At 33.0% G+C, this 10465-nt stretch overlaps 1 protein-coding gene across 1 annotated transcript; it reads left to right on the top strand.

Moving 5' to 3' along the window:
- Positions 1–1850: 1850 nt before the first annotated feature.
- LOTGIDRAFT_144293 (hypothetical protein) lies at positions 1851–2456 on the top strand (the record flags this gene model as incomplete). The annotated part of the gene is made up of 1 exon (XM_009055098.1): positions 1851–2456. A coding segment is annotated over one exon (606 nt), but the record flags the coding sequence as incomplete, so codon positions are not given.
- Between the last annotated feature and the right edge of the window lie 8009 nt (positions 2457–10465).

The following is a 10465-nucleotide window of genomic DNA, read 5'->3' as shown; positions in this document are numbered from 1 at the left end:
CTTTACTCTGATATGACTATCAGTCCACAAGAGGACTCGTTAAGCGACGAAGCTTGTACTATACCTCTATCCTCTCCACCTGATGAGTCATTACATCTCCCAACTCCACACTCACCCCAGATTCCTCAAGTCATTGCAGAGCCACCATCGGAAAACGACATGCAAAGTATCAACAATAACCCAGATCCTGCTGTTCCTGTAGACTTAGCATTCAACAGTCCCGCTACAACAGTCGATCCTACGCCACAACGTCCACACGAGAAACCAAGTTACTTACAAGACTATAATTGTGAATGATTACATTATTTGTGAATATTCAGACTAGTGGTGATTTTAAAGATAAAGAGGCCTCGCCATTTCATGGTAGTTACGTATTAGCCTGAACTATTCTTATGTGTACGAATTGTACTTGTTTAATTACCTCCCCTGCATGTGCAGGTAACTTTATTATTATTATTGTCATACTGTAAAACCGCCATCTTTACAATACAATATCTAACATCATTGTTTGAAGAGTTTTCCCCTCAAGTGTGCCTAATTGCTGACTGGCGTTATATAATGTTTTGAGATTGAACACACAATAGCAGTAGCCATGGTAAGCCAAGGCCTGATGAGGTTTAAATCCCAATTTCTCTACCGCTAATAAAAATTTGCCCTAAATTGGTATTATATCTTATGGATCGCATATTTCATACTATGAAACAAAATTTTTTCAATTTGGTGGAGTTTTGGGGATGTCAATTATTATGGAATCACAGATTTTTTACAAATGAAATGAAACAAATCAGTAGCCTATTACTTTTCTTGCTTTAAAATATTTTTCTTCTGATTCAAAGCATGATCCAAACACCAATAATTCAATTTCACTGCCAAAAATAAGATCACTTGCCAGGCAAGGTAATATACGCCCACTGGCAGCTTTGATTTTGAACAAAAATTTGGCAGTTCAGTAACGATCACCAGTATGAAATATTCTACCTTCAGTCATACACTTCTTTTGAACTCTTTGGGGCGATACTGAATAATATTGAGTATGAGTTATTGCCCTTGTTCTTGAAAACGTGTTCAATTTTTAGCTCGTGAAAACTCTAGAATGCAAATATTCAACCTTCAGCGATGTACTCAATAAGAAGACCAAGTTTAGTCAAAATCCGACAAGAATCATGCATTTTAGTTTTTAAAGCTAAAATTTGAAAGCGTTTTCAAGAACGAGGTCAATAACTCCTATGAAACATTTTTATATTTTTTTTTATTTTCGATTTTTTTTTATTTTTGATAAGGTTCATCCATGAGTGATAATAAACAATATCAGCAAGTTTCGTCAAAATCTGTTAAGAATTGAATCTTTTAAAATGTTAACGAGTGTTGAAATTGAACGCGTTCTCAAGAACAGGGGCAATAACTCCTACTAAATATTTTTTTGATTTTTCTGATTTTCGATAGGGTTCTTACTTGGGTGATTACAAACACTTAAGTTTCGTTAAAATCCGTTTGATTCTTCTGTTTTTCAATAGTAGGCCCTATTCTCACAGTGAAAGTTTTCGTTATAAATCAAAAGCCGCTCCAACAAAATTGTATTAGAAGAACTTTTTAGTACGAACAGGGTACATACTGTGGATATCATAATCAAAAAGTTCCCATCGAAAAATAATAGTTCTTTGTTGTTTTTTACGTTTTTAAAAAAGACTCTTTACTTATGGTAAGATAGCTTGCGTGACAGACTAAAATGTGTAAAAGTTTTCTCATGGTTGAAAGATAAAAATTCAGATCCTTTGTTTTTACAAGAAACACACAGTACTTCAGATGACGAGAAACAGTGGAGCAATGATTAGGGTGGGGATATACTATTTTCACATGGCAGTAGTAACTCTGCAGGAACAGCTATATTATTATGTAACAATGCTAATGTAGAGATCCTGAAGTGTTACCCCGACCCAAAAGGTTACTATTGTATTGTTACTGCGCATATTTTTCAAACTACATATATTTTAGTGAACACATATAGCCCAATTCCGGACAAAGATCAGTTTTTATATTACCAAAATTTGAACAATGTAATTAAAACTATTTTAGATGACCACAATTATCCAATACTAATAGGAGGTGATTTTAATAACGTACTCAATAAAGAGGATGATAGATTAAGTGGAAATTATAGAATTAAAAAGAAGGGATTTAAAGAAATATTTAATATAATAAATACCTATCAACTTATAGATATATATAGATTCAACATGCCAATGTCTAAAAAATACACATGGAAACAAAAGAAACCCAGCATACACAGTAGGATAGATTTTTGGCTTGTATCTGAGGCTGTTCAGGAAAGAATAACCAACTGTAAAATAATTCCTAATATTCTTAGTGATCATTCCACAATATCAATAAACTTAACTCAAAATGAATCGAAACAAGGCCCATCTCTCCGGAAATTTAAAAATTTAACGCTACACTAACAAACGATTGTACCTATACACAATTAATTTGCAATTCGTTACAAACATGGAAAGAAGAATATTTTGATGTCAATAATCGCAGAGGCTTATGGGATTTTATAAAGTTTAAAATAAAGACATGCACAATCACTTACTGTAAACAGAAACAATAAAAGATAAATTAAGTAAAGAATTAGAAGAACTAGATATTACTCGACGATAATTACCAAGAAAACTGCACTCAATATGAAATTATAAAAGCTAAATTAGATAATATGTACACAGACGAAGCAAGAGGTGCCATTCTGAGATCGAAGATCCAATATGCTATAGAGGGTGAAAAGAACACAGCTTTTTTCCTGAACTTGGAAAAACAAACACAAAAATCAACTAAAATTTCTTAACTAATAACATCAGAAAGTAATGTAATTGATAAACCCAATGAGATTATGAATAATATTGAATATTTTTATAAAAACCTTTAAGAGTGAAACCTTTCTTATTCAAGTTAATACACCCGAATCAGACTGCATTTACAACAGACATATTCAAGAAAATATCAGAATAATAATAATTATCACATTAGCCCAACAAAAGCGCATATCTGGACTGCTTCTAGCAATTGACTTCAAAAAAGCGTTTGACAGTATTAATCATAACCATATGCTGGATGTTTTGAGATATTTTGGTTCTAAAAGGAATTTTAGACGACGGATCAAAACGCTTTATAAAGATATAGAATGTGCAGTATTCAACAATGGTTATAGTACAAAATATTTTCCTATTAAATCAAGCCATTTTATTTAACATAGCCATTGAAACATTGTGTATATACGTACGTGCAGATAGCAAATATAAAGGCATTGCATTTGGAAATGAAGATTTGAAAATCATAGCATTTGCAGATGATATCACTTGTTTACTAAAAGATTTTAAAACAGCTCGACATCTTTTGGAGGTTTTGAGGCATTTTAGTCTTACATCAGGATTATCTATTAATCTGTCAAAAACGGAAGCCATGGATTTGAATAGTAATATCAAAAATTTATCTAACCTTATTAATAACCTTGGTTTGCCTGTCAGCAAAGATTATATAAAAATTCTGGGCATCTTTTTCTCATTTGATGAGTCAATTAAGAATAAATTAAATTTTGATAATAAACTAGAAGAAATTGAAAATATCATAAATAGATGGAAAGGACGGAATCTTACTTAAATTGGTAAAATTCAAATAATTAAAACATTTTGTTTATCCAAATTATTGTATCAAGCCTCAGCTATTTATGTACCGCAATATGTCATTAAAAAGTGTAATACCATTATATATAATTACTTATGGAACGGCCCTGATAAGGTTAAGCACAATGCAATTTGCCAAAATAAGTCCCTAGGGGGTCTGAACATGATTAACTTAGAGCAACACATTATCAGTAAATCGATATTTTGGATTAAGAAATTATTTTCTTTCAAAAATTAAGTACCGGTATGGATTAAAACATTTTTATTTAGTATGTTACCGTATGACGGAAAACTAATTTTAGGCACCAACTTTACACATCAAGTATTTAAAATACACTCTCTATTTTATAAAAAACTCATATTAAACTGGTATCAAGTTTATACTTCACATATTGACAAAGTCGTCCCCATAGAAAACCAATTATTATGGTATAATAAACACATTAAAAAAGTAATTGACCCTAATAATTTTCTGTCCATTAAAAAAAATCTACTGTTTATTCATGAATTTATCAGTCCAAATATGATTAAATATCCAATATGCTATCACTCATCAATAGCAAATATATGGAACAAAGTTAAAACCCTCATCAAAAATAACAAACATCGATCTATACTATCAACAAATAGTGATGTGCATGAAGATATAAATCAGAATTTGAATCTAATATACAAAAAAGACTTAGATAATATAAAAACAACCGATATTTACAAATCATTATATAGTAAGCCAAATAGTATACGTAAATGGGAAGATGAGCTAAATATTAATATTGACGATGATGCGTCCGAAAGGATTTTTAACTTACCATTAAATGTATGTTGCGATGTTAAATTGCAAAATTTCCAATTCAAATATATTCATAAAATAATTTTTACAAACAACATGTTATGTCTTTTTAAATTAGAACCATCAACTTTATGTACGTTTTGCTATGCTAGTATTGAAAATATCCATCATTTATTCTTACACTGTCATTTATCTCAGAGTATATGGAATGTCTTGGAGGAACTACTGTGCAGTAACAGTATTCATATTAACCTGACCACTAAAGTCCTCTTTTTCAAATAATTGTGATTTCCTATTTGTAAATCATTCTAAAATATTAACTAAATGTTATATATATAGATGTAAATTAAATAATACCATACCAGTAAAGGAAAAATATGTTGCTTTTTTGAAAACAAAATCTTAATTTGAAATGAAATGCTTTGATAACAATGTGTTAATAAAAAAAAAGTGGAAATATTTAACACTATAAGCAGCTAAAGTAAAAAGTCAAGGGCAAAAACATTCATCAAAAATATCTCAAGTTAGAACTTGACCGAGATCTTATCAATTCCAATGATCACACCAAGTTTCATCAAAATCGGTTGAAAACTGTAGCTTCTATTGTGCTCACTAACAAATTTTGACACGTTTTTCATAAGTCAAGGGCAATAACTAAAAAACCGTTCATTGAAAATGCGTCAAATTTGAACTTGTCCGAGATCTTATCAATTCCAATGATCACACCAAGTTTCCTCAAAATCGGTTGAAAACTGTAGCTTCTATTGTGCTCACAAACAAATTTTGAAGCGTTTTACAAAGTCAAGGGCAATAACTCCAAAAGTGTTCATCGAAAATGCCTCAAGTTAGAACTTGTCCGGGATCTTATCAATTCCAATGATAACAAGTTTGATCAAAATTGGTTGAAAACTGTAGCTTCTATAGGGCTCACGAACACATTTTTGACGCGTTTATACAAAGTCAAGGGCAGTAACTCGAAAATCGTTCATCGAAAATGCGTCCAGTTAGAACTTGTCCGAGATCTTATCAATTCCAATGATCACACCAAGTTTCATCAGAATCGGTTGAAAACTGTAGCTTCAATCCTGCTCACGAACTATTTTTAACAAATTTCGACGCGTTTTAACAAAGTCAAGGACAATAACTCAAAAACTGTTCATCGAAAATGCGTCAAGTTGGAACTTGTCCGAGATCGTATAAATTCCAATGATCACACCAAGTTTCATCAGAATCGGTTGCAAACTGTAGCTTCAATCCTGCTCACAAACTATTTTTAACAAATTTTGACGCGTTTTAATAAAGTCAAGGGCAATAACTCAAAAACTGTTCATCGAAAATACGTCAAGTTGGAACTTGTCCGAGATCTTATCAATTCCAATGATCACACCAAGTTTCATCAGAATAGGTTGAAAACTGTAGCTTCAATCCTGCTCACGAACTATTTTTAACACATTTTGACGCGTTTTAACAAAGTCAAGGGCAATAACTCAAAAACCGTTCATCGAAAATGCGTCAAGTTAGAACTTGTCCGAGATCTTATCAATCTAAAGCATCACACCAAGTTTTATCAAAATCAGATAAAAACTGTACTCTCTATAGTGCTGACAAGAAATGTTGACGGATGGACCGACGGACCGGGGCGACAACAATATACGACCACATATTCATGTGGGCGTATAAAAATCTGTAGTGTGTAAGGACATTTGTATGTGCGTGCGTCTATTATTCGGTCAAATTATCGGTCACAGCCAATCAAACATCACGTGATGAACAGAAGCCCTCCCACAATAAATGTAAATAAATATTGCGCATTCCAGTCAAAAAGTGACTATTTAGGATAGAAAATGTCTAAAGACCACGAGAAACATATATAGACGTATATTGTACAATGAGAGAGTGTTTCGAAGAAGAGAACAGAGTCATTCACGTAATTTAGGTAGTATAAGTGTCGTCGGGATGCTGGTGTCAGTAGTGAACGTGTGAATTTGGAGAGAATTGACAAAAATCTGCTTTCATCCAAATTTGACGACCTCTGCTGCAATCGATTGTGTTTTCACCAAGCCTGCAACAGGACAAAATCATTAGCCTAGACAGAGAGTCAGAAAACTAGCAATAACATGTAAGGCAAGTGAAGAGTTTTCAAAGCAAAATCAAGTCATTCACCAACAATCCACAATCTTTAATTTCACTAAAGACTAAGGCTAATTCATGGTTCTGTTTTATCAAAAACTACTGAACCGCTTAAAAAATACATGTACCCTTGTCATTCCTAGTGATACCTAGCATACCTATATTTTATGTAAAAAGTTCCTATCAAGCAACATTTTACTTGGATTAAATCATCTATTGAGAAGAGATTAAATCACCCTATTTACTGATTCAGTTTCTATAAAAAGAAATCATTTTCATATGTTATAGGTACTTAGGTGTTTCTTCATTACCTGAATACACTTTTAGTATTTTTGGAAAGAAAGACAATGTATAAATTTAACATTCAATGTTAATTTCTTTTTTCAACAAATAATGCTCATTGATTTTTATACGCCCACATGGAAATATTGCCGTCGCCCCTGTCATCCATTCACATTTGTTGTAGATCTCGGTCAAGTTTGATATTGGTAATAATCGGATGAACAGTTTCAGAGTTATTGCCCTTGACTTAGTAAAACACCTTGAATCTGGCTTGTATGCACGATAGAGGCTGCAATTTTTTTACTGATCTTGATGAAACTTAGTATGCATGTAGATATTGATGAGATCTAGGTCAAGTTTGAAATTAGTAATAATCGGATAAACGGTTTCAGAGTTATTGCCCTTGACTTAGTAAACACGCGTTGAATTTGGCTTGTATGCACGATAAAGGCTGCAATTTTTATCCGATCTTGATGAAACTTTGTATTCACTTATATGTTGATGAGATCTCAGTCAAGTTCGAAATTGGTAATAATCGGATGAACAGTTTCAGAGTTATTGCCCTTGACTTAGTTAAAACGTGTTAACTTTGGCTTGTATGCACGATAAACTTCAGACTTTGTTACTTTGCTATCATTTCTTACAGCTGGTAGTGGGCGTATGTTATCTTGCCTGGCAAGCTATCTTTTACAAACTGCATTCCATGCCCTATATATGGCCCTAACTTTAAAAATATGTTGAAATTTTACGTTACATTTGTTATATGAATATAGCCTGTATTAGAATGGTGTTGTTAATTTTATAAAATTATTTTTTACTTCCTTGTTTTTAATTAATGAATATGCTTGAAAAAAAAATGTTAGTAATATTCATACAGAAGTAGGTCCATGTAGGCCTAGATTATACTTAGGCCAAGCCTACAACCACACTTTAGTCTCCTTTATTTTTATTAAAAACAAGATTGAAACAAGCAACTTATTGACTGTTTTATTTATGGTCTGTGACGTCTTGACCTAATTATGCGCAACCATGACGATGGCCCATATTGCGACACCTCTCATTGGTTGAACTAAAAATATCTCTACGCCTTTTCCAAGAAAACCTTATCACTACGAGAAAATGGTGGCTATACACCGCAATCAAAGAGTTTGTTACTTTGATGCCGGGAACTTTCTAAAGCTATGAAAAATTTGTGGGAACTTTTAACTGCGAGTTAGCCAAGCATAGTTTTACTTTTCTATGTGAAGCATATGTCGTACGGATTTTGTTGGAGCTGACTTGAAACGATACGTGCGTACTGAATTACGCCTATAGGGTTTATACTTGGGTGATAACAAACACTCATGCAAAGTTTCGTCAAATCTGTGGAGAATTGTTGCATCTAGCGTGTTTAAAAATTGAACGGGTTTTCAAGATTAAGGGCAGTAACTCATACTAATTATTTTTCGATTCTTCTGATTTTCAATAGGGTTCATCCTTGGGTGATTACGAACATTCACACTAAGTTTTTTCAGATTCCGTGAAGGCAATAAACGCCCCCCATTTGATGTGGGCGTATTTCCATAATATGAACATCGCCAAAAATTCTGCCAAATTGGAAATGTTTCGTTTTATAGTATGCAATCTGCGATCCTAAAGATAAACAATATAAGCGCAAACTTTAATAAGCAACTGGGGCCAATTAAAACCCCTGTCTGACAGTGCAGTAATTATTATAGTTTGTTACTGCGTGACATCATCAATTGGACATAACAAATCAAATCAAATTTGAATAAGCCTACAAGTTTGATAAGCAAGGAAATATCCTTGAGCAATTTAGTGCAGGGTATTGTTCCACAAAAAATCTTATGAGAGGTTTTAATCCAAAGTGGGTCGTTCCACAAAAAATCTTAACTAACATTTACAATAATCGTAACCTTACAGCAGGTATAAGCTGTCAAAGATTATGTCCATCACGTATAGGTGAATAGAAGAACGTAAAAATGGAAGTTAAAATCGCATGGGCATATCTAGACGAAAACAATGGCAGTGATATTTGCAATCTATGGTGATGTTAATAAAAAAGAAAGAAAACAATTCAATTAGGACTAAATCATTTGAGTCTCACACAGAAAGAAAAATACAGATTGCTTTTAATATTAAAAGATTAATATTTTGTTTGGTAACATTGACAATTGACGTTTTAACTGAACAGAATCACTGACATGAGGGGTGATATCATTGATGGAGCTACGAACTCAGTGACGGAGTGACTGTTGAGACACATAGAACAGTTGCCACATAGAATAGTGCAGTAAAAAGTCAAACAAGTTTTCAAAGGTAAGCTTATACTACCTCTGTGAAAGCTGTGGTAAAGTTACCTCAGTAGGTGACAACACGCGATGCCCAAATATTTGACAAACATAGGCTTGCGGCAAGTCTCACAAGCGAATACGCCCACCACCAGCTTGATAAAAAGCTAAATGTGAACTGTAAAACAAACTCTATATCATAGTTTGATGCAATATCACATTTAGCTTGTACTTTCATTAGGAGGCAGACAGCAAGTTTGCTTTCTAGAAGCTAAAACCAACTTTACCATTTTTATACGCCCACATTATAATGTGGACGTATATTGTCGTCACCCACCAAGTCAACAAATCTCAACTGAATGTCCCGAACAACTTTAGGTGCTGTAAGATCCTCATATCGTGGATAGAGCCAAACCATCTTACAACTATGTCCCTTATCATGAGATTATGAGCTCCAATTACCTGCACATTAATGGAATACCATTCTTTTCGATTGTGAAATAATCCAGCTTGATAACCATTCAGACATTGCATGGGAACATGTGTATAACAGTCAATTGTCCCAATTATTCCCGGAATCTGCTCAATATCGTAAAAGCCTCGTTTTTATTTTATTTTCATCTGGTGAATACCTATTATATCCCCACGGTTATTTGGAAAGAGCCACTAGCATACCACAACGCAGACATACCAATAATTGAGGTAATTGGTTGAAATAGTCCTCCTTTGTTACAATTTCAATCGCAAACATTTTTAAAGTACGATTAAAGTCTGCTACCACCATATCTTAGACTTAACTTTAGATTTGTTAACAAAAAGCTCATGTGAAGTATGAATTATATCAAAGAGTTGCGCAGCATGCTCAAATTTGATTAAAGTACAGCTAAAGTTCGAGTGCAGCATGCAGCCCTTTCAATTTATGTCATCATTTCCAAACATAATTAGTTATCATTATTTGTTACAATCTGCACATAAAAGAAAATTTCAACACTTACCACTTTTCTGGTTCTGTCATCTGCTTAGCGAAACTCGTTTTTACTTATGTCTTTGTCCACGAGAATTACTTTCGATTACTTTTAATCTTTAACAGTCTAAATCCTAATCTTACGACTGTTTTGTGGAACACACGTAATAGTAAACTTTAGATAGCCGTATATTCGTGTCATAATTGAAAACTTTCAAATTTTTGTGAAACGATTGACAGATGTTTTCAGTGGGTTACTTAACTACCCATTCATGATATAGTGATTTTCTCTAAAAGTTATGTTCAAATTTCAAAGTTATTGTGTCATTCTCTA

The sequence above is a fragment of the Lottia gigantea genome, assembly GCF_000327385.1.
Source record: "Lottia gigantea unplaced genomic scaffold LOTGIsca_231, whole genome shotgun sequence".
NCBI classification, from domain to species: domain Eukaryota; kingdom Metazoa; phylum Mollusca; class Gastropoda; family Lottiidae; genus Lottia; species Lottia gigantea.
The sequence above is the reverse complement of the archived record's forward strand: the minus strand, read 5'-3'. Positions and strand labels throughout refer to the sequence as shown.